This window comes from Aythya marila (genome assembly GCF_965140915.1).
Source record: "Aythya marila genome assembly, chromosome: 1".
NCBI lineage: Eukaryota > Metazoa > Chordata > Aves > Anseriformes > Anatidae > Aythya > Aythya marila.
Genome location: NC_139042.1, coordinates 91676522 through 91701763, shown reverse-complemented (window position 1 = coordinate 91701763; position 25242 = coordinate 91676522). Strand labels below are relative to the sequence as shown.

Genomic DNA, 25242 nt, shown 5'->3' with positions numbered 1-25242 from the left:
TATAACAGGAATATTATCCTCGTGTTGAGGATCAAGAGTCCCATACTACGCGGTGCTGAACAGTGTTCACCTTGTGTTTAAGCATCTTAAGGAGAATGTTGTTACTGCTGGCCCTTCTCTCATCTTGACACCCAGCCCCTGGTGTGTTATCCCATTCCCGTCCACAAAACAGCTCACGTGAGGATTGACAGACTGACAGCTGGAGGCTGGTACATTTCATGATCTCCTCCCTCAGGCCCTGTTGGGAAGATATTTTGGGGAAAATGCTCAGGATATAGGGAGTTCCTGCAAGCCTGTGAGAAAAAGCAGAGTTGAATCAGAGGTGTATGAGGATCGATAGTCCATTCTTGCTCTTCTGATACTGTCCTCTCCTAATATAAAAAATCACTTTTTTTTTTTTTTTTTCAATTGCTACAAGGCAAGACTATTCTGGGGTGTGGGAGGGATTATTTAGGTCCTCATTCTGCAAAACTGCAAAGGCAGTAAGAGAGTAGTTTCCATGACCGGATCTGGAGGACAGAATTGCAGGTACTCCTTTCATCATTAACTGCCCACTCTCAGGACCGTTTCCCTCAATTCTGGTGAAATGAGCACTGTGAGTGCTATTCTCTGTGTGCTAATCATTGGTGCAGTCGATATGGATTCAAGTCCAATATTTAAACCGCAGGCTGTTTTTTCACCAAAGCTGAAAGCATGTCAGCCCTCCAAGTTTGCAGTTCAGGTTCATGTGAGGTTTCTGCAAAGCGGCACAGGTGCTCTTTTTGTCCTAGAGGCAGCAGCCCCACTTGCCTGTGAAATGCTTTGGCGTGGCCTTTCTAATTCTCCCCTGCAGAACAAGCTTGATGGCAAGATCAATTTTTAATCATCTGCTTTCTTTTGCTGCAAAAATGGCTCCTTTTCTGCCATTATTGACAATTCCTGACAAAGTTAATAACTTTAATACAGGCCAAGTGCAAATTTGGTCTGAAACAAGAATGGCAGTACCCTCCTAAGGCAAAAGCTGCTAATACTTTATTATTACTGTTCCAGTCATAAACTGGTACTTTGCAATCGGACTTAGCAAGTGTTCAACTGAGTAGCAAAAATCAGTATCAAATACAGGTGGTCTTCTGATGAGGGAGCTCACAATTATACTCTGTCATCCTTATATTATATAATCCTTTGCATAGTGAAGGTATGACCTCCTCTGTGGACATAAAAATTGACAGCAGACCCTACCCATGCTGAATACGCTGCAAGGATTACTTCATGTGTTTTGTGGACTATATTTTTGTTTGCGCAGTCCGAAAGGTGATTACCTTCACTGCAATGCTGATACTGCTGACTCACGTTAAACTGGTTATTCACTGTAGTCTCACAATTTCTTCATGTACTGACAGCTGAAATTCCAGAGGACAGCAAGACAAACATCAGAGGGCAGCAGTCTGTGCAACAAATGGCCCACACAGGTGTTTGTCCTGCCTGCCCACAAGGGTAGGTAAAGATCTGTATCTTCTTTCACTGTTGGCTGGCCAATTTTCATGTGTATTGCCCTAGGTCTGCCACAGGGTGTTTTGCTTTTCGTGCATTGACAGGCAAAGCAGACAAGCGGGGAGATGTGAGAGAGTTGTAGAATGAGACTATGGAAAGAACAAGGAACATTTGTGGAACATTGCCATTTGCTGAAAAGCTGTTGTCTTCTGGACTATCCTCTCTTGATCAAATGATGATTATCATCTAACTCAAAATTCATTGTTTCTGGACATTATTCTGCTCTGACCAAGGAGAACTGGTTTGAGGGGTTGAGTTACCCGAAAGCAAATAAAGAAACACAAACAAACAAACGACAATAAGAAAAAAATAAACCTCCATGCATAAAATGCCATGCAAAATCCAGTGACAAGGTCAGGAGCTGGAGAAGGTGCCATCCCAGCAGTACCACAGCAGCAACTATAGTAGCCTAGGATCGCTTCTCTATTTGCCTAGATGTGATCTAACATAGACTTTTTTCTTTTTCTTCTAGTGAAGCCTCTTGTCACATATTGAATGGTTATTTGTTCTTTGAATAGTCCTATTCACCCCCAGATTTGGAGGAGTACCTAGGAGTTTTTTTTTTTTTTTTTTTTTTTCCCAAACAGAACAGGTTTGAGGATAGCATGGCAGCATGCACATTGACTATGGATCTGAAGCCTAGCTTTACTGTCTCCTGTGACACGTACTCATTTTCCTGAGGAAGGGGCCTCCTCCTTAGGCTAGGTAGGGCAAAATCTGCAGAAAAACTACTGCTCAGAAATTGTGTGCTCACAGGTGAATGAACTGTTTTCTGGACCAGAACAAATTTGTGTCTTGCTTGTGATAATTTATTTTAGCGAATAGGCAGAGAGGTTCCTCCATATTTTGAAAAACTGGGTGCTTGATACTCACTCTTGAGTCTCTCCCTTGCTAACTTGCACGGTGGTGCACGTAAGTTCCACTGCTTAATTCATTACATATACACGTGCAGCTTAGAGTATAAGGGGAGGCTTCAGATATTCCTCTGGGGTAAGCATAAAGACTGTTAGGAGTCTTTCAGAATATTAAGAATGCAGTAATCCTGCACAGAACGGGTTTCTCCATTTGCTTGTAGAAACAGCGTGTGCTCCCCTCTAACAAATACCCTTTCACTGCCAGCAGCTGCAGAGGAAGGCAGAAAGCTCTGCCTTTGCATGCTCACTGCCTTCCTACCAAGGGCTTCAGCATTGCTTCACTCACGTACACAAGCATCTAGTATCAGCTGTTCTCTGCTACGTGAGACTTCCCCGAGCATATTCCTTGCTTTGACTACGTGGCTGAGTAGCTGCAGGAGTAGCTGCTGTACAAAACCTAAAGACTTGCTAAACACACGGGGCGTGCTTTCCTTCTTGGGGGAGGAACGTGCTCCAGTGAGAATGTCAGACGTGCTTGGGCAGTTTTTAGAACCAACAGCTGTAAGTGCCAGAACACTTCTGGCATCTTTGAGCGGTATATCACTGTCACGAAGGGAAAGATAGAGTCGTGGCAGGCACAAAAAGTACAGAGCCAAACCAGTAGTGTCAGCGCACAACTGTTTTTACAGAGGCCCAGTTTCCCCTGACAATACAGCGGAACCCACAAGATAGATGATTTCAGTCATGCCCCAAAGGAATGTATGCCAGTCTGTATATATTGTATGCTTGCAGTCAGAGCAGAGTATTATGCCCTATTGCTGGGGAAGGGAGGAAAAGCCGAAAAAAATGGACAATATCTATATTCCAACAATTGCCCTCCAAGCTAGAGGAAGGCAGAAGATAGGTTACTCTTCAGTGTTCCAAGAGCTACGGAAAAACACAGGATAAGAACATTTCAGCATTTGTTGTGTTGTGCTTGTGGAGGCTTTAACAACAGCAAAACAAAGGCACATATGCTGCCTGTTCCAAATATATGGAGCAATAGCCACTCATTTGAAAAGCGTAGGACACAGGCAGCAATTGCTACGAAATGAAAAAACAGTGTTTACACTTCAGGCTGAATGAACAAGTTGCTGAATGAACAAGTAGGTTTCATGTTAACTGATGGCAGTGTGTAAAGGTTCAGGCATGTATTGCAAAGCAAGCTGTGTACTCCGAACGTGCATCACGAAGAGAGGCATAGCGTAAGGAGAAAGTGTGGGTGGTGAGAGTACGAGTGGGAATGGGACAAAGAGTTTGAAGCAGGATGGGAAGACAAGAAAAAATAATGGTAGGTTAAAAGTGGAAATCAGAGACTAGATAGCCAAGGACATGGACTTGGGAAACACAGAAAGAAAGAAGGCATGGTAAAGCTGCTGGTGAGAGATGGCGGAGTTACTGGGGAGGCCAAAATAAGTCAATGAAAAAATAGAAGAAAGACTATCCACCCAAAAAGAGAAGAAAATGTGAAGGAGGTTAACAGACCTGGAAAGCACTGTTGGCTCTAGGAATACTGAGATGATGAGAGGAGAATAATTAAGGCTTGGGACACTGCAGAACGAGGGATATGGGGTGTGACTGAGTGGAGGAAGGCAGGCAAGGAGCCTGGAGGTGGAAAACCTGTTCACCCCTGGAGATGGGTGAACAGAAACTCAGGAAGATCACATGCCCTTAACCAGCCACATAGATCTGCATCCTCCTGAGACAACCTCCTCATGTGAAATCCTGTTTTGTTACATCTTCCCAGACTGCTGTATCTTGAGCATACATGGCACAGATCACTCCCAACTTGAATCAGTGTTCTGAGCTTATACTCCAAGGAGATGCGCTAATTTCTGAAATTAGAAAATACTAAATTTATAGATGATGGCAATGTAAGTCTCAGCCTGAACTCTGCTGGAATCTAAATTCCACTGTAACACTAACTAAAGCTTTAGAAAAAATGCACTTCCTCTTTCTTTGTGCTAAATTCAACCCCTTTAAGATTAATATCTCAAATATTCATCTGACAGTTTATTCCTCCAAGTGTGAGTGGCCAGTGCAAAGAGGAAAAAAGTAGGGTTTTTTTTTTTTTGGCAGAGCTTTCATATCCTGTCACCAAACACTGAATAAGGTACTGCAAACTAGAGTAGAAACTGTTAATTCATGAGGCCAGCTTAGAACAAGCTCTAAGTTCAGCAACTGGAGTGATGAAAGAGAACACCATGTTCCCTCATTTTCCACCAAATTGCCTGTGATGAGGAGAATATTATTTCATATTGCTGACAAATAATCATGCCATTTCCAGAGTCATTTTACGGCTAAGAAGAACAAGCGACATCAGGCATGATTTCTTGTTGTGATCTTTGACTGAACGCGTGTCAGCCAGTAATGACAAATGGCCAGAGGAAGATGAAGTTCCCAAACACGTTATCAAGCCCCATCTCCGCAGAGCTTTGATGTATTGTGGCACTTGCCAGCCAACACATCTTCTTTTACTCTTTGGCAGCACTCTGAAAGATTTTTTTGTCGGTTCGCGTCAATAACACACAATCGCCTTCACTTCAAACACTGACTGCAAGCGCTGTGGTTTATCAGCGCGCCTACAGCTTGGGCTGGTGCAACACGAGGGTGTGTTGAGTATGGGGTCAGCCTGTGGTGTCGGTAGTTTCGCAGCACTTTTGGGATGCCTGAGGAGCTGTAGGGCAGGTGGGACGCGTGGGCTGCCCTCGCCTTCACAGCTCGCTGCCGGGGCGTCGCCACCAAATGGCGGCCAGCGTGGGGCAGGTGCGCGGAATGGCGGACCCGGGGGGGGGAAAGGACAACACGCCGGGGGCGTCGAGGCGACCCCGGGCGGCGTGTGGCGAGCGTGAGGCGACAGCGGGCGACCATGCGTGACGGGAAAAGGGGGCGGGCGGGTGCCAGCGCTGCTGCAGGAGGCGGCCCTTAGGTGGCCGCGCCGATCGCCTGACGGCCGCGCCTCCGCCATAGCGCGGCCGCCGAGGGAGAAGAGGAGGGGGACGGGGAGGGAGGGAGGGAAGGCGAGCGCGTGACGGGCGCGCTCCGCCTCCTGCTCCGGCTCCTGCCGCTGCCTCCCCCCCGGCCCGGTGCGGGCGGGAGGCGCAGCAGTGGGAGCAGTGGTAGCAGTGTTAGCAGTGACAGCAGTGGGAGCAGCAGCAGCAGCAGCAGCAATGGAGCCGGAGCGCGAGTGCCGGGTGCTCTCCATCCAGAGCCACGTCGTCCGCGGCTACGTGGGCAACAAGGCGGCCACCTTCCCCCTGCAGGTGAGCGAGCCCCGCCGCTCCTCCTCTTCCTCCCCTTCCTCTTCCTCCTCCTCCTCCTCCTCCTCTATGGGGCGGGCAGGTGCAGGGGGAGGACAGGGAGGTCGCGGGGCGGCCGGGCTCCTGTGTCGTCCCCCCGCCCCCCCCATCGTCCTTCCTTCGCTGGCCGCTAACGGGAGGCAGCTGCGGGAGCCCTGGCGGCCCCTAAGGGCTTGAAACTGGAAGGGGGCAGATTGGGGATAGGTGTCCGGAGGACATTCGGGGCTGTGAGGGTGTTGGGGCGCTGGCACAGGCTGCCCAGAGAAGCTGTGGGTGCCCCATCCCTGGGGGTGCTGAAGGCCAGGCTGGATGGGGCTTTGGGCAGCCTGGTCTGGTGGGAGGTGTCCCTGCCCATGGCGGGGGGGTGGATCCAGGTATCCTTTAAGGTCCCTTCCACCCCAAACCAGTCTGTGGTGCTGTGATTCTGTCATTGACAGGAGCATAGAATTGCCTGTGGCCCCGCCACCTGCTCTGTGCTGTGGGCTTGTGGCTTACAGAGCTCCCCTTAGGGTGTCCCACGCTGGGGATGGGGAGCTGGGCTTGGTGGCCAGTGATATATGCGAGGAGGAGAAAGGAAAGCCCCTCTGTAGTCCTCCTTTCATGGCCAGGGTGTGTAAGGAGACCCTGCCCTCTGTGGCTGTCATGTGCTGGCATCAGAGCTGCAGAACCACAGAGTATCCTGAGTTGGATGGGACCCACGAGGGACATTGAGCCCAACTCCTGGCTTCACACAGGACCACCCAAAAATCAAACCATGTATACAAGAGCATCATAGAAATCATAGACTTGTTTGCTGAAGCCTAGCTGACAGTGGGGAAATGTTGGTGTGCTTTGAGACAAGCCTTTGTGTGTCTCGCTGTTGTCTGTTGTGAAATGCCTTTATCATATGGAACTAATCTGGAGCCTTATCATAAAGAGATCCTTGTTCCTTGACACGAACGTGGGTGCGCAAAGCTTGCTGTCGAAGAATCTCACTGCCAGAACAGAGTGTGTTGTGACACTGGTTATCCTCGTACGTACTTAACCAACAGTGGTGTAATCTCACTTGGCTAGACACAGGAGATGGTATACCCTGATAAATGGTGTGCTTGAGACCAGGCCTGCAACACGTTACGCGTCGCAACCCCTTATCATCAGCACCCAATTGTCTCCTGAAAATTAGTATACGGTCAAGGGTGATGTACACGTGAAGTCCACGTGTTGTAGAGAAATCTGTGTATGTGGAGACCCCTGCCTGAAGGGCTGCCGTGATCTGCAGGCCAGCTATCCCTCCTTTCCTAATGGAATGGTCTCTAAATTATGCTCCCTGCTCTGCAACCTATTTTTATGATGACAAAAACATGCAATAGTCCTTATTCCAGAAATCTCCAGTCTCTTAAACTGTTGTCTTTGTTTTCCTTCTGGGTCTCTTTACTGGTCTGATACCCAGACTTTCTCTGGCATGTGAGCCTCTGTATGACTTGGCAAGTTGGGTCTGGTGAAGTGTCTTTAGCTCCTGGACTGTGACACGATAAAATACTACAGCGGTATGATACTACAGAGTGCCCTTTGGTGTTGTAGCTGGGTTTGGTTAGGAGGCTATCAGACTTAGGCTGTGTGTTGTTCCTCAGTGCATAGCCTAACAAGAAATTGCTGGAATGGAGGAGGAAGATAGCTGGGAAATGACTGAAGTTGGAAATTTGTACGTAGGCAGCCCTTGATGAAGTTGTGCTTGCTAGAAAGTTACTTAAACCCTGGTATTGGTGGAACAGTATTGGAGAGAAGTTGCAAGCTGCCACCAAATGAAGCTTTTTTGTTTTTCATGGTGGTGGGTTTTATTTTTTATTTTTTGAACCAAGGAAAGGAATTATAAGCCTAAGTCTCTTAAACTTTTTATATGACAAGGAGACCTAATGCCAGTTCTGAGGATGGGTGCAAATCTTCTTCATGGCTATATTATTTCTTGTGCTCATTTTCCTTGGTCTTTTGAATCAGTGATGGTTAAATGAGGCTTTCTTTGGAGCTCATCAGCACTGAGCTTGCCAGGCAAAACATACGTAGATGTGTGTGTGCGCTGTCTGACAGGCTGAAATCCAGACAAGAGCAGTTCAGGAATCTGCATTTGGACAGCAGCATCCAAATAGAAAACAGGTTGGTTTCCCCCTCCGTTTGCAGACTTCTGCAAAAAGATCACTTGTGTTTGAATGTCTTGATCTTGGGTGGAAGTCTGAAGTTATTTATTGAAAAAAATCCAGTGTAGCAATGTGCACAGCAGAGAACTCTTTAGTGTCCTTTCCTAACTAGTTGTTTATACTTTATCAGGCTTCCAGTACACTAAAAGCTAAAGTATTTAAAAAGTAAGGGTGTGGAAGGGCTTGCTCTGTCCAGTGTGTAATAAATGCTTTCTGTACAGCAAACACAGCAAAACAGAGAGTTGTATTAATGGAAATAACACAGCTGAGTGAGAAATACTAGAACCCTTTACACCATTTTAGGATGGAATACAATCATTTGTTTACGTCGTTGGAGGTTCTAGATTAACTATTAGGTCTTAGAGGAAATGCATGCTTGGATTTTCCAGGTAGTTAAATACTAGGAGGTGAACTGTGAGTATTTCAGTCCATATATTCAGCCCGTTGGGCCTCCCTGAAATTCCAGAAGGAGGTTTGGAAGGACGAGGAAGTCTCCAGAGAAAGTCCCAGCCGATTGATTTCACCTGGGCGCTGGGCATTAGCATTTGGTGGCCTCTGGGCGAGGTTGTGCTCCTGTCTGCAAGCCAGAGACTGTTGGGTTTAGCTTGTGCATGAGTAACAATGACAGCCAAGGGGGTTTGTGCTTTCTTTTCTTACCTTGTGTTTGCGCTAATGGAACATGATTATGTTTTCTTTGTTTTGTTTTGTTTTTGTCTGCTCTAACTCAGAGAATTTGAGAAGAATTTGTCTCTATTTTGAGTAGTTAGTTCTTGGCTTCCTTTTTGTACCTTGGAGATGGAGCAAAAAGCATGGAGAAATGCCATACATTATTGAGCTCTGGAAGACAAAATTGGCTTCTCCGAACTGTAGGACACCACCATAACAGCTTCTCCAATACAGAATAAGAAGGCCTTTTGAAATTTCTTCAGTGTTTTTCTTCCTTCCTTCCTTTTTTTTTTTTTTTTTTTTTTTTTTCCCCTGCAGAATGGGAATAATTGTCTGTGCAGGTATTAATAAGGACAGGCAAATCTCATTCTTCTCAGGCTAGTTCTCAGTGGTTCTCTTCCACAGACAATAGGGCTGCATTTTTAGTTCCTTAAATTGTAAAAAAGGATGGGAGAACAACTTTGACCAGCACAGATGGTAATTTCCTTGATACTTAAGGGCAGTCTTGAATTGCATTGTTCAGCCATGGGTATAATGATGTGCTTTCACGTGCTGAGACCAAAACCGTTATAAACCTATCTCTAATGATTAGCTGGTGCCTTAGCAAAAAAAAAAAAAAAAAAATCAGGCTTTTTTTTTTTTTTTTGAAACAATGTAGTCAAAAGTATCTGCAGAAGGAGGGAGAGAGAGAGAGAGATGAAGAGGTGACTGCTTGTTCTGTTTTTCAAAAACTACTTTTGTATTAATTCTGTGAGTCAGAAGAAGGATGAATCAAAGATCTTTACAGAATAATTCTGGGAAATGTACCTACTGGCTCATGCTTTTTTTTTGTTACAGATCAAAGGCTGAAAAAAATAACCCTTAAACAAAAAGTAAATCCAAAGATAAAAGAATATACTTTGTGTTTGTAATGTCCAAAAATTGTCCTAAATTACACATCTGAAACAAGAATTGCGGCTTTAGATTCATACTTCAAATTAAGCTTCCTTGCCTCAATGTTCCTGTAAGGTAATCAAGGGTCATATGAGGTTTTTTTATTCGTTTGTTTGCTTAAAAAAAAAGGACACTTCCCTTAGGAAGTCTTATTCATATCTGTGTAAACAGCATTTTCTTCGTATGTCAACGTCAGTTCATTTAGTTGCAAAAATGCAGTGAAGGCCATGGTCAGGGTGAGACCCTGAAAAGGACTTGTAATCCAAAAGATCCTAATGAGGTGGTTCCACCTGGAAGCCTGAATTTCTAGGAAAAAGATTTGCCATTGCTTTTGAGACAAAGAACAGAGGATGGCTCTCACCCCATAGGAAGGAGCTCCTTCCTTGTCCTGTGAGAGCTTTGATGAACTGAGAAGTTTGTAGCAGATAGACATTAGACCAGCATGGCAAGCTGGCAGGGGAAGACAGAAGGACAGAAGAAAAGACAAGTAAGTGGAAAACTCATTGAGATTAAAAAAAGGGGGGAGCACTCTTTCAGCTCACAACACTGCTTGAAGACTGAGGTAGTATCCATAACTGCTCCTACAAATCACTGAAGTAAGCTTTTTGTCCCCGAGAATCTCTAGAAACTGAAATTACATGTTTTAAAAACAAAAAATCTTTGTGTATTGTCAGCAGTATTTGAACTTCTCTACTGACAAAATCATTTGACTTGGTTGATAAAGGATTGTTCCCTTCTTCTTCTAATGTCTCACATCAGGGATATAGCAAAATACTTCTTGTTTAGTGTTCCACAGCTGAAAGTGAAATTAATTTACTTTCTGGCCTTAAAAGTGTGTTAAGAACAGTGTTTAAAACAAGCAAAAAGAAACAAAAGAGTACACTGAGTTCAAATGAGTAATCAAATGAAATGATCAAGTGATCTTAATGTTAACAGTTCGTCATCTTCAGCTGATGGTGCTAATTTTAGTTTCAGTTAATGGGAAATAAAATGTTTATGTGTGTCATTAATTACTCAACCTATACAGTGTGTAACACACACACAAAAAAAAAAGCATTATAGGTTGTGTAATAGAAGTCATTAATCTTTTACCATTCGTTCTGCTGGAGAGTTTATGTAGAGGATGTGGTAGTTCATGTTGTCTGTCATGGCAATCCAGAAATGCTGAGGGATGTTCACACTGGTTAGTTATATATTACAGGTGAAAAAATGAAAAAAAAAACATTTTAAGATGCATTAAAATTTATTTTGCAGTGTGTGTTTGGGGCCAGTTTACCTTTTTAAAAGGAGGTGATAATCAATTGTGGTAAATATTTGTCACTGACTAATGTTTTCATGGTACATTGTGAAAATTGCAACTATAGAGGTGCACGTGCTGATATTTGACATAATATTTACACTGTGACATGTGCTGTAGTTAAGAGCTAGTAGATATTTTTGACATAAATGTAATCTTTTGTTCAAACACAACATAGCAAAGAGGAATAGGTGAAGGCATGGAAAGATGATGACCATTTGGTGTCTAAAGGAAGATGCAAATATTTGACTTCATGTCAAGCAAAACTGCCTCCCCCTGGTCTTCCCGCTTTCTTTGGAAAATAAATGGAGCCTTCAAGAAACTGCAAATCTTACAAAAGGACTGGAAAACCTTGCCTAGAGGTGGATCTGCATGGCTTGTGTGGAGAATATCATGTACTCACACAGAGAATCAGTAGCAAGTGTTTACTTGGTTAAGGCATTTCTCATTAGGAAATGGCATTGCATTCTATCCTTAGGGATTGGGTTTTATGATTGTTTGAAGATTTGCAGTTATGTCTTTTTTCTGCTCCAAATGAAACAGTTGAGAGATCTTTTCATGTGTAAACAAGGACAGATAACTGTCAATATTGGTCACATTTCTGCAAAAATTGAGTTTCAAGTTGAAGTTGATTTCATTGATATTATTTTATAAACAAATACACATTTACTTTGTAGTAGTTGAAATGTACTAAGGTGTATTAAACATAAAAGTATAATTTGAAGTATAAAACGAATCTTGAATTGTACATATGAAGATGGTAAAAAGATATACGTGAGAAAAACAGGAGACATGCAAAGCTACTGATACTTTTCTAAAATCTGCCTTTCAGTAAAATGTTGTTTCTTTTCATCTTTTCTGTTTGCATCCCAAAACACTGGTCACCTTTCCTTGAGGAGCCTCTTTAGTCATTTCAGGTGAAGGACACAGCATCACCCATGGCCAACTGAACACAAACCAGGCAGGTATTTTTAGACTCTTCAGGCAGAAAAAACGCAAGTGAAAGTTCCACTTCAGTTGCTTGCGTTGTGTGAAGCGCTGGCTCGAGTTGGTGAAGCAAGGTTAATGCGAGGAGTCTGACAGCAGCCCTGGTACAGAACATGCCAGTTCTTCTGAAACTACTGTCTGTGGGAGCATGTGCCCCCATGTAATACTCTACAGAGGAGAGAAAAATGAAGCAACCAAAGAAAACTGTCGATGAGCATAACGCTTGAAACACGCCAAGAAGACCCATGTTGATGGATAATATGCATCCCAACAGAAGCCAGACTAGTTCATCATCCTGTGGCTTGGCAGCACTGGGGTAACTTGTCATAGCAAAAGTATTACAGAGCTGAAATTTGGCTGTGCTGAACTATGTGATATTTTTCAAGCCTTTGTCCTGGACTCGTATGTGTTGATGCTAATTCATCTGTGACATCTCTGAGCTGCAGTTCTCCTAACATCTGGAACAACTGTGAATAGAGCAGAAGAGAGACCTGTGGTGCCAAAAGCTCTTATGTGGTTCATTTAAAAAACAACTCCCTTCACCTTCTGACATCCTATGCAAATTTTAAGCATGTCCCCTGGATTGGGCTGCCATTACTGGCAGCAGAAATCCTTCCATAGTGGTTTTACTTCACTTTCTTAGGAATGCAAAGCACTTTGTGCCAGAGGAATGTGGTGGCTTAAGCTAGTGCTAGAGCGTGTGCTGCAAATGGTAGAGTCTGCCTTGTGGCAGAACAAAAGCTGGGGATGCAGCTTCTGATCTGTAGGTGCAGTGGTTCCTGAAAGCAGAAGTAAATGATATTCCTGACCAGTGGAAGCTTTCCAGTCTGACCACGGTTGCTCCCCTTTTCCCCACTCTAGGGCCCAGTAATATTTTACTCCTCAGAAGAGGATATATGGAAATCTCAAGCAAAGAAGACAGAGCTATTTCCTTTGCCTTGGTGCTCACCTCAAAGGGGCTCTACTTTTGTTTGTTAGTTTATTTAGTGTTAACATTAAATGATTTAGTTTTCTTCCCGAATCTTACGGTGCTTGTCTGTAGCTCCTGCACATGGTATTTCTGTTCCCCATCTTCTGTGAAGTGGGAAGAAAAAAAAAAACTGTAACAGAAACAAATGTTGGCTAAATTCTCAAAATTTGATACTATTTTTGCAGAATTATATGCCAGAATTTATGGTGATGCATTTAGCAGTTTAGCCTAAATCTAGTCAATTTATATATATTCCAAATCTGTGTAACTTCATGTATTTTACAGCATTTGCTGTGGGTGATGAGTACTACTGAAGAATTTCAGGCTGAGGGAAGTTTTTTCCTGTCCAGCCTACTCATCACTGTGGTTACTCTTACTTCTCTGCACCTTTCTCATAGGTACCAGGCACCGTGTTACCTGTGGAAACCATCAGACACTCTCAAAAGCTGAAAGAAACAAAAAAAAAAAGTTTAGAAAATGAACAGAACTGAGGCCAGCAGGGATGGTATTTCTTGTAGCACGGAAATTATTCACTGACGCTGTTTGTGGACCAGCACAAGCTACAACCTGTGCCACAGCTCATTCCTTTTGTAGTCAAATACTGCCAGGAGCTTTAAATCAGGGGTTCTTGTTTATGTTCTTACTGTAGTTACTGGAAGTAACATTGTGCTTCTCGTTCATGTGACGACAAAATAAATACAAGGCAACTCAGTAGTGTTAGGTTACCTGGCCTCTAGGGTTTAGTTTCATGACCTGCTGGAGCGAGTAGCAAAGCTTTAGCAACTCGCTCCTCGCTTACCAACACCAGCTGCTCCTTCCACCTGCACAATTTCTCCATCCACTTCAGTTCTTCAAGGAAGGTCATTTTGTGAGGCCATGGGGTTAAACTGCTCTGAGGAGCCATCCCGGTTATAAATTGATCTAGTTTCCTGATCCAGTTCACTGCACAGCCCCACGGACAGTTCTTTTGGCGTAACGGAGGCGTCAGAGGAGGAACAAGCCTCGGGCTCCTGCACCTGGCATCGGCCCCAAAAGAAACTTCCTCAAAGGACGCTCATTTCAGACATCTGCTTGCTGCGAAGGAGCCGGTGAGACCTTCAGCTGTTCTCTAGAAGCTTCATGCTGTCCCTGTGACCTTGGTGTGATCTTCAGAAAAAATGATGCCTTTTTCGGGAAGTCGTGTTCTGTTCTGTTTTTGCAAATATTTGTTATCTTTCACTTTAACATCTGATACTGTGGTAGGAGAGTGGGATCCATTCATACTCTACCTAAGAAGGCCAAGTAGGGTGTACGTGCTGGGTAAAACAAATCCCTGTCTTGCAGTATAGCTCCAACCCTCCACCTTGAGTGCACACAATGTGCCTGCCAAGCGTTGTTAACAGACTGGCAGTTGGAGAATTATCTGTACCAAATGCGAGCAGCAGGATTAAACATTAAATAAAATTCAGAGGAAAGTATTGTGCTGTTGCATCACACCCACACACACCTCAGTCACTAAAATAAGCAAGAGCTTAAGCCCATGCCTCAGCACTTGGAGCTATTGCTGCTGTGTGGGTCTGCCTCTCCTCATCAGTGTTTGTAGAGTTACTCGTGTAGCACGTTGTGCCTGATGCCAGTTGGCAGGAGTTTGCAGTGACAAGTAGGATGTTGTTGTCAGGTTGCATCCGAGTGTAGAAGGAAGTAGCATGAACGTAACGAATGTGAAATTTGCAGTGAACCTGCAGATTTTATTATTCTTCTGAAGCATGGATCATAGAATCAGGGAATGGGTTGGCGTGGAAGGGGCCTTAAGGACCACCATAGGCAGGGACACCTCCCCCCAGCCCAGGCTGCCCAAAGCCCCATCCAGCCTGGCCTTGAGCACCTCCAGGGATGGGGCACCCACAGCTTCTCTGGGCAGCCTGTGCCAGTGCCTCACCACCCTCACAGAGAAGAATTTCTTTCTAATATCTAATCTAAACCTACCCTCTTTCAACTTGACACTGTTACCCTTTGTCCTGTGACTCACAGATGAACTGCAACTGCTCTATCTGATGTCAGTATCAAAAGTCACTGCTACCTCATAGTAAAGAGGGGCTAGGAAAGGAGGGGAAGAATGTATTTCTTAGGGGGAAGGCAGTCAGATACCCAAAGCACCACCACATTCTCCTTTTTTTTTGTTTGCTTGTTCTTTACTGGAATAATAAGGGGGTAAATACTGATATTTCCTTGCCTTCCATTACCTTAGCCCTTATAAATCAGTGTCTTGCTGATTTATATCATCACTTGACCCCACCTCCTGCGTGCAGGAAGGTTAACAGAGAGCTGTACTACACATCCTTTGACTGCAGTTGGGCTGTTCCTGAACTGAACTGGTGTAATGCATGGAGTAATGTTGAAGGGCTTGTGCATCTGCAGACACAGGAGGGTATTTGAGTAACCTTGAATGAAACTTTCTAGAATACATGAATGGGCAACAGTAGTTTTTTTAACGTTGATGAAATTTCTGAGAGGTTGGCTCCTGTTTGAAAATTTCTGAGAGGTTGGCTCCTGTTTGAAATCTCCAAAGTTCCCTGTCTGGATGCTTGGCAGTGAAGCAAACCTCACAGTGTTTTTTCCCAAGGATATGGCCCTTGATGCTCCTAAAGGTCCTTCAGAACAAGCCAGAAGGGTTTTCCAAATGTATGAGCCTGAGAATAATGGCTTTATACCTGACACTCTACTAGAAGACTTAATGAAGTGTCTGGACCTTGTTTCAGGTCCTGAATATGTAAACCTCGCAAAGATCAAATTAGGCCCAGAAGGAATGGGCATGATATTAGCGAGTCCCTTTCTGCAATAACTTTTCCCTGAACCAGGATCCAGATTTCCAGACTCATTCACTGTTTACCACTGCAATAGATTGAAGTGATCCAACTGTACCAAAAAGGTCGTGGATGTAGAAGGCACAGCAGTTGATACGGGTTTTGAAGAACCAGTGCTACAGACTGAGGACACTCCTGTAAAGCACTGCTTGCAAACCAAGTGGCTATAGATAGAATTACTACGAACTACAGATCGATCTCCTTCCTTAAACGGATGTGTTTCATTTAAACCATTGAAAAAATGCTGGTGATGTAGAACAAGGAATTTATTAGTGCTGAACAAAATGGCTTAGAGGGAATTTTGTTGAAGACATATCATACTGTCTTCTTAGTGCCTTATATAGAGTAAATAACAATGCAAACCAATCTGTCAGGGTGGAAAGTAAAACTAAGTGGTCTGGTGAATTTGCTCCGAAGCATTATTGTGGTTTTGAGGCTCATTTGAAGGAGCACTGTTAAGGCAGCATTATCCTTCTCTTGAATTTGGCCTGATTATGTTTCACGTACGTGCTGGTGTTGTGAGCCTGTTTAGAAAAATCAAGGAATACACTATCTGACAACAAATTCACTGCAGTTTCAGGCTGTTCCAGCCTTTTCTGGTCAGATGGTCTTGATCTTACAGCTAGCTCTGTCCATCTACAAATTCTCAATTCGCACGTACCGATTTTGCCGGAGCACTTTGACAAAAATTGCAGTCTGCTCTGGAAGAAGAGAGGGGCATTCATTTGCTGCTCCAGTCTTCACTATGTCCTCTGTCACGAGCAGTGCTGAAGTCAGCTTGTACATCCTGCAGGTTGGTTTGCAGCTGGTCAGAGGGGAAAAGGGGATGGCACTCCAGAAGCAGAAGTAATAATAAGGCTACCTGAAGTGATCATCTTTTTGGCTGGTATGTGCTTAGGTGTTGAACGTGGGGACAGAGAGCAACAATGAACTATCAAATAAATGGGTGGCAACATAGATGAAATATCCCACACTGCTTCATGCCGAGCTTCCTCTCACCTGCAGTCTTTTGTAACTGGAAACCTAACTCGGGAAGGAAAGAAAACAGCGTAAAAGATGCATCAGGTTTGACCTGAAAATGCAAGAAGTTGAGGTTCAGGTAGAGAAAGGCGTGGTGGTTTGGGGCTTTTTAGGGATTTTTTTCTTACTGAAGGGTGAACAGTTCTAACCAGGTAGTTTATTTGTATATACTTGGTTTTTGAATTGTGTTAGTCTTTGTATAGTGTATTTTATTTTAAAGTGAATAAAAGTAGTCTCTTTTTTAACAAGTATCAGAGACTATCCCAATACTGTTTTTCATATCTGTTTTAGCCTTTCGTGTATTCCTGCTACCTGCCTTTATGAAATTACTTTTTCTCAAGGTCATCTGCTGTACATTTTGTTTGTTTTTATTGTCTGTTTTGTGATGGTCTGTTTCTAACCCCAGGATTTTAAGTGGCCTCTTTGGTACCTGCCTCCAAATCATAGAATCATCAACAATTACCTCCAGCATCGCTGTTTCTGAGCCAGTTTATATGCTCTTGTATTTTTATCTTGGAACAGTATCTCCAATGTCTTAATGATTTTTCTTTGCAGTGCCTTGTCAAGTGTTGTACTAAAATACGGCTCTATTATACCTACAGAGTTCTCATTATCTGCTTGGTATGGATTATTAAAAGCTCAGAAGGAGAAAAAAAGATTGGGTTAGTCAATAGCAATTTCAGTTCAGTTTCTCAACCCACGCCAGCCATTATGCCTGCTTCCCTAGTTGCCAGGACATGCCTTTTCTTTTCCCCAGGTTCCTTTATCCGAGCTGAATTTGTGTTCTGATTTTCTATATCCAGTACGATGTATGTTTTGTGATCCTGTATCAAATGGAAGGAGCTGCAATTCAGTGAAAGAGCTGGCACACAGACGGTGAGAGGTGCAAGCAGCAACTGGAAAAGCCTTTCTCTTTCCCCTGCTCCAAATTAACGTGATGACAAGTTTAAAAAGCTAAATTGTGTTTCTGCTCCAAAATTGTATTTCTGCTAAAGAAATACAGTGGAGAAATGATGTTCACTGGAATGACAGCAATGGCTGTATGAGATAAAGTCCCAAACTGTAGCACGTCTATGCAAACCTCTTGTAATACACTGGATACTTAAGAATGTTTCGTGGCTTGATACAGAGACTTTTTTACTGGGAAGTAGTGCTGCCATTGCTTAGCAGGGGAAAAAATACACAAACCCAACTCAATTAACCAGTTTGACCGGGTAAATTTAACTGTGGCATTAATATTAATGTTGTAAGTGACTTTAATGACTTTCAATTAAGCTCAGTATTAATATATCTAAAAAAATGGGATGGCGTGGTTTTGGTTGATGTGGTAGAGTGATTCTGTAAACGAACACAGGTTTAAGGACACACCACAAGATTTCTTGAAAATTCTTCGTAAATTCTGTCTCCTTAAAACTCTCTAACCCCACTTGTGTAAGTATGTCTTTATGCTATAAAGCTTGCACAGAAATCTTATAAAACTATAGAACAACTCTATATGTATCCTGTTCATGGCAGTAAAGCCATCTGGGATCTAAATGTGGGTGAGGAGGAGGGAGAGCCTCGGGAAGAAGGCATGATCATATAGCAGGGCTCTTCAGACTTGCGTTTTATGTTGCTGTGTGAGAGAAAGGCCCTCAGAGATTAATGAGACGTGCCTTGTGCAGTCCTTAGCAGGGCAGCTTTTGCTCTCAGCACCTACATCCTGCTGCTGATGGGCTCGTGCTTAATGGTTTTCAGGTGCTGGCCCCTCACATGGGGCACCACACACACTCTGCTAATGCACCCCTCTGCCTTTAGCTTCTTTTTTGGCTCGGGACCATTTATTCGAGTGCTTTATGCCAATTCACCTTACTGTTGACTTTCCTTATGACAGCTGTATTTGTGGAGGCAGGGAAGACTGTAATTAGGTAATTATTAAGTGTTTGTTAATTAAAATTCACAGTCACCGTTAAGATGCTTGTGTTGGCATGAACTTCACGTTCTGACGCTTAATAAAAAGTGTGTGTGTGTCTATGTCGTGTGCTTCCATTAGCTTCTGAAAATTCAACATTACATTTTGTTTTGAGTATATTGGCAGGCTTTCATAAAAAGCCGTGAATTTGTGGGGAAAAATAGAGGGGTTTCGAGTCGGATGTAGTTGTTGCAGCAGCAGGTGGCACGGTCTCTGTTCTGAAAAATGGAAGTGCGATACCATACGCCTTGTATGGTACTGTGCAGATCAGTACAGCACGCAGATGGAGTAGGAATAGTGCAGGATAGTTGATTCTGCACATCATAAATCCCACAAGCTGTTCTTTACAGGGAGCAGAGTCTTGTTCCCAGCTGTATGCTTGCTTACAAGTGTGGAAGGAACGGGGCACGGGCATATTGCATCGGAGGTCAAGTGATGCTAGCTTAAACACGAGGCTTTGCAGAGTGATGGTGCCATTTCTTGTCACTGTCTGCTGATAATATTGTTTCAGAGGAGCTTAACACTTGACCAGATCTCAGGGCTGTAAGAAGTCATGCATTTTTAATGCTTTAAAGTATTTGGAACAGGATTTATTTTTCACAACCCCCATTACAGAAATCTGTAGTAGTGCTGTGTTTAAGATAGCAGGATGATAGACCACGTCCTCCAGATGTCTTCCTTCTACTTCTCAAAAAGGCAGCACCATGGTTAGAAAGGATTTGGAAATACAATATCTAGAGGTTAGATTGTGATGATCTAGTTGTGCTTTACAACTTGTGTATCTTGATCAAGAGCCCAGACAGCTGAGAAACCTTCTAGTAGCGCTAACAGTTTGTTTTGACCAGGAGGAGGAGTGCATACACTGAGATGTTTGAACACAGTATACTCTTTTAGGACTGGTTTAAAACCACATCCTACCATCTGTGATGCTTCCTTGCTACTCAGAGTCTCCACAAGGATGCGTTTTCTCTGCAGAGCCAATCACTCTGCATTCAAGGAAGAGATTTTTGTGGAGCATGGTAGGTCAGACCATTTGCTAACTTGCGAGAGAGTTGCCTCACCATCACTAAGTGAAAGCAGTGAGATCTGTGTGGATTTCGTGACTTTGTGAATCATTCCCAGGCATCCCATTCCCAAGCAGCTGAAGTTAGTAACTGTTTCTGAAAATATACCTGCATGTAGATCTTGCCCAATACAGGAAAATAAATTAGTAGTACAGTGGAGTTTACTTATCTCAATCCGTGCTTAGGAATTCTGCACATAATTCACCAGCTACCTTTTTAGGCTCTATCTGGATGGGTTTGATTCGCTTGTCTAATCTATGTTAACCTTCTCACTATTATTAATATTTACTGCTGCTTTACTCAAACTCACCAGTCCGTTTCCACCCATTGGCATAAAGGACGTTATCTACCTTTGATGGTTCATCATTTAAATGCTCATTGAAAGTCTCGTCATCTTTCCATAAGCTTTCTGTATAATATTCATATCTAGTTAAAACTAGAAGAGTTGATATGCAAGGGAGTTAATGCTGAATTTATTTCTGGGAGAACTAGCTGCATTGAAGTCAAATCCTCCTTTCAAAAGTGGAGTCCAAAAGTCTTGCTTAGCTTGAGCGTCTAGGTAGCAGAATTTATTTAGCAGAATCTTGTCCTTTCTTTCCCCTTAGCCAGTGCCATCTTCTTCCCAAATTGCATTTCCCTTGGAAGTAAAATCACCTTTTAGAGTTGTGAACAAACAATTTGTATAGCAAGATTTTCACCAGTGACACATTTGTAACTCAGATCTGGATGTGAAGCTCTAATTTTACATGCAAGAAATGAGGTTCCTTGTGTTCACAATAAGTGAATTTTCATGAATGATAGACTGAGTTTGGTTTACAGTTCTGTCTTCTGATATTTTCTCTGGATTTGTGGTTTACAAACTTTCAGGGTTATGGGATCACTTGGAAAAATTGGTTTTGCTGTGTTTGTCTGGTATGGTAAAACCAACATTTTCCGAAATCAGGAACTTTGAAGAAACTGGAGACTTTGGATGGAGGTCTCTGCCTTGCTTCATGAAATACAGGTAGCAACCTGTGAACATTTATTAGGGGACATGAGTAATATGGAAGAAACGTGTATGCAGTTTACATAGCCTTATATAATCTATATAAATCTATATAAATCTATATAAATTATATAAATAATAAATTTTTTCCCTCACGCTGCTTTTCTTTCTCCCTCACATTGCTTTTCTTTCTGCCTTTCACTCATTGTTGCAGATTTTTCCTCCAGCTTGAGTTGCAGTACTGCTTGGTGTTCTTAGTTTTGGACTGTAAAATGAAACACCGTTGGAGGCACGTACAGACTATGCTGCAAAGTAGAGAGGTATTTTTAATTGAGTTTCATTCCAGCAGAACTAGGTCATTGTTCTCTAAGATTGTCTGAATTAAGTACAAACTAAAGCATTCTAGTTAAATTGGTCCATTGCTCGTTTAACAGTGAAGAACGCAATGTCTTTACTGACAAAGCCAGCGTAGTTAATAATGTAAACATGCCATGGTGCTGGATTTTATCCTTCTAACCAAAATTTTAGGATGGGAAGCAGGTGATGATACATTTGGTGTCATTTACATGTGGATACACACAGATTTGTCTTCCTTTTTTTTTTTTCCAAACTGAATGCAAAAAGAGAAAAGCATAAGTTTGGAATACTTTGAAGTATGACACTTTTGAAAACTTTTTTTAACTTTTTTTTTATTTATTTTTTTCTCCAGAGAAGCATGGTAAAATTGCGGTACAGATTTTATGCAGACACAGCTACAGTAACAGCTTTTATCATTTCTCAAAAGCATTCCTCAGAGTAAATAAAACTATTAAATGAGAATTCATATTAGTATTTACTCTGCAGCACAGCTAATCTTGCAAGTTAGCCGTTTTGTGTCTCAAGTGATACTACCAATCATACAGCAAATAGGATTATGAGTTTTCAATGGTTTCTTTTATTTGTCTTCAGACCATTGGTACATAATGTGGTTTATACAAATATAAAAATAAAGCTTAGCAATTTTTAAAGCTGAATTTGAGATGTTACATTCAAAATCTTCAATATCTCTGTTGCTACAGTCACGTTTTTTGTAACATAGAACAGTTTTCTTGTTTTGACAATCCTCCCTTACACAACAGGCACAACTTTTACTTCTTGAAGGAAACGTATGTTTCTAATCTGTCATTTCTAACAGTCTTTGTTACGAGCTCTTTGCAGTGTGTTACCAGCTCTTTGCAGTGAGGGGATGGCATCTTTCAGCGTATGTATGATTGAAAAGTTTGCTAGAATGGAAAGGAAGACAGTAAATTTTAAACAAAGCTCTATCTCACCAAGAAATACATTAACATTGGCAAATCCAAAGGGTTGCATTTTTGGAGGTGAACCAGAACTGGGAACTGTGTATATATTTATACAGCAAGATCTTTTCTATGTATTTGGGACTTCAGGGAAATCTTTTTTTTTTTTTCTTCTTTTTTTTTTTTGGTCTTCTTATTTGCTTGGATGTAAGTTTAAATTACTTCTGTGCTTTAGGAAAGTGAGGTTTTTGGTTCTTTTTTCCAAAAAGAGTCAACATTTTAAAGTGTTGTTCATGTATTTTAAAGTATCTTCCTTATTATTGTGTTCTTTTTCTCTTGAACCCCCTCACTAGCTGGAAGATGTGTCTTCTTGCAGACCTGGTGCTGCACAGGTGATGCAGCTCCTGTTCCTGAGGCTGGAAGGGCACTTTGTGCTGGATTTAAACAGGGCTGGATGACATTTGGCCCTTTCCTTCAGTTATTTGTGAGGAAGAGCTCAGCTTCATTGGATCTCATGCATAATGTTGGAGTATGTTTTTCGTGCCAGCTCTTTCTTGAAATGCATTCTGCTTCAGTGTGTGTATTTTATTTAATCTTCCAAATATTTTCCTGAAATCTGTCATTCAGCTCTGCCAGCCATGCCATCCAAACACAAGACTCCTCTATTCTTGATATTTCACGATGTAACTTCAGAAACATAACAGTTCTGCCTCCTTTGGTGAAGATACTTTAAAAAAAGTTGGAATTGCCCATTTCCCTCTGAGACTTGTGTCAAAGTAAACGTCACTATATGACGTGATAGAGGCAGTCTGAGTTTCTTAACTAAGAACTTTGTCTGACATGTGCTTCGACTGGAGGCTGAGAGATTTGGGGTGAACTCAGCCATCTCTTTCCTTTGAAGTGTGCTTATCATCCTTACCCAAACGGGCTGTGGGTATAGATCCGCCCAGGATTTGCAGTTCTGTGGGCAAATGATACTTATACAGACTGACAGCAGAAGGAGGGGATGGAAAGCAGGAAGTGATCTCTGATGAGAGACCAGGTCATCTGAAAAAGCGGATAAGGATAATGTGGGAGATGTATGTCCCTGGTAGTTGGAGCCGGGACACTTGCAAAGTACCTGCCCAAACCCACATTTCCAAAACCTGAGGCAGGACTGTCACCATAGGACCCTTCTGAGAGCGGGACAGGGGAAGCAACACCAGGTACGCACTATTTACAAGCAGGTATGGAGAAGCAGTAAATGAAGCGTTATTGTGCATTCCAGAGTAGGTTCAGTCCCCACACTAACCAGATAGAATCACAGAACCATTAGGGTTGGAAGAGACCTCCAATATCACCTGATCCAGCCATCCCCTTACCACCAATGTCACCCACTAAACCATGTCCCTAAGCACCATGTCCAACCTTTCCTTCAACACCCCCAGGGACGGTGACTCCACCACCTCCCTGGGCACCCAGTTCCAACACCTGACTGCTCTTTCTGAGAGGAAATGTCTCCTCATTTCTAACCTGAACCACCCCTGGCACAACTTGAGGCCGTTCCCTCTAGTCCTATCCCTAGTTACCTGTGAGAAGAGGCCGACCCCCAGCTCCCCACACCTTCCTCTCAGGCAGTTGTAGAGAGCAATGAGGTCTCCCCTGAGCCTCCTCCAGCTCCCTCAGCCGCTCCTCACAGGACTTGTGCTCCAGGCCCTTCACCAGCTTTGTCGCCCTTCTCTGGACACCTTCCAGGGCCTAGTTTCTGAAGGAGTTAGTTCTGATGTATGCAAAATCCAAGCAGAGTGATTTCCTTCGGTTTATTTACGCAGAGGTGAGAGGAACACACGCGTGCATATACACACACACAGAAAAGTGGGTGTTTTAGGATCCAGAGTTGGGACATTTTGTGTACGTAACAGACTGATATGCCAAGAAATTCAGGGAACAGTAGAAACGTGGTGTATCAGTGGGTATGAGGTGAAACTGTCGCTATGTCAGTACAGGCATTTGTCACACTGGTGGCACGTGTGGCTTCTGCCGTATTTATCAAGCCAAGCACAGGGACAGCTGCACACTTCAGTGAGCCATGATAAACCATTACCAGCTTGAGCTTGTGCTCTGGTGACTGAACACCACAAAACTGCTGTATGGATCTAGCTTTGTAGTTACTTGCCATATCACCTGCAGTTTTTGCTGAGTTACTGCATTTTGATCGCCTGTAAAATTATTTTAAAATGTAAAATTTATGTAAATTTGCCTAAAAAATTTATGTAAAATTGCCTAAAAAATTGTGCTGAGGTGACAATTTAACTGGCATTTATGTACGTATTTACTTCAGAAACACGAACGTAGATTTGTTTCAGTGTGTAGAGAAGACAGTAACCAAAGTGGATTGATTTTCAATAAGTGAATTGAAATAAGTAATTTAAATCTGTTTCATGTTAAGAAGCAAAAAAAAAAAATGATAAAAATAAATTTAGTCCTGTTTTGAATTTACTCAAACCAGAATTTCAGTACAAATTAGACAGTGTGACAGCGTAGACTAACACCATCATGTGATTGTTACAGGGACCTTAAAGGCTTTTTAGCTTTTTTAGTCTGTTTTGTGCTGTTGAGAAGTATTTTACCACATGTGTAGTTAAGCTAACCTGACATCTAGCTGTCTCCGAGAGAGATGGCCTCCTTTATATTATCGCTTCTGCTGGCTGAAGCACATAAACTGGCAACCCAAACCAAACAATCCCTAATCCTAGAGAGAAGTTTGTTGAGAAATGAAGTGGTACCTAGTGCTGATGGAGAGAGCAAAGAGGGCGGCTCTTGGTGGTGGCAGGCACCTGTTCGAGTGGCTATCCATGCTGCAGAACAGCCCTCACTGCAAGATCTGCATGTGCTCGCCTTCCCCAAAGCACCATGTGTAAACCTGGTGAGTTAGGAGTCACAGAAAGCCTGTTCTGACATACCAGGTGATAAGCAGTTGAAGAGATGTGAGCTAAGTGTTGCACAGGGATGGGTTAATTCCCAGTTATTGCCAAGATGTTGGAAGGAAATTACAATTTCTTAGTTCTGTTCTTTGCCAGGAGGGGAACTGAATCCGGGGTGACAATCTTTTAGAGGCAGTGCTCTCGTTTATTTCTTTGCAGAGCACATGCAGACATCAAAGGTAAGGTCGTAGCACTATTGCCATGTTCTCACCTTGTTCATTCCTTGGTCTTTAAAGTAAAATCTACCAAGAGGAAACAAGAAACTGGAGCAAGAGTAGAAGCTGAATTTAATTTTAACTTGATCAGGCTGAGACAACCCACCATTCTGTCTGTCATTAATGTAAGATTACTTAGCTGCCTAGTTAACAATGAACAGAAAGCTTTATTAAATAT

At 42.8% G+C, this 25242-nt stretch overlaps 1 protein-coding gene and 1 pseudogene across 2 annotated transcripts in view; both read left to right on the top strand.

Annotated features, from left to right (window-relative positions):
• The first annotated feature begins 5454 nt into the window (after positions 1–5454).
• The window catches only part of PDXK (pyridoxal kinase), a 44361-nt gene continuing 24573 nt past the window's right edge, over positions 5455–25242 (top strand). Inside the window, exon 1 of the mRNA XM_082765195.1 lies at positions 5455–5686. Within this exon, the coding sequence (XP_082621321.1) occupies positions 5594–5686 (93 nt within the window). The 5' untranslated portion in view covers positions 5455–5593. The remainder of the gene's footprint in view (positions 5687–25242) is intronic.
• On the top strand, positions 9935–15840 carry LOC309891708 (ubiquitin carboxyl-terminal hydrolase MINDY-3-like; annotated as a pseudogene). Its single transcript has 2 exons — positions 9935–9979; positions 15268–15840. The product of its transcript is annotated as a ubiquitin carboxyl-terminal hydrolase MINDY-3-like (transcript).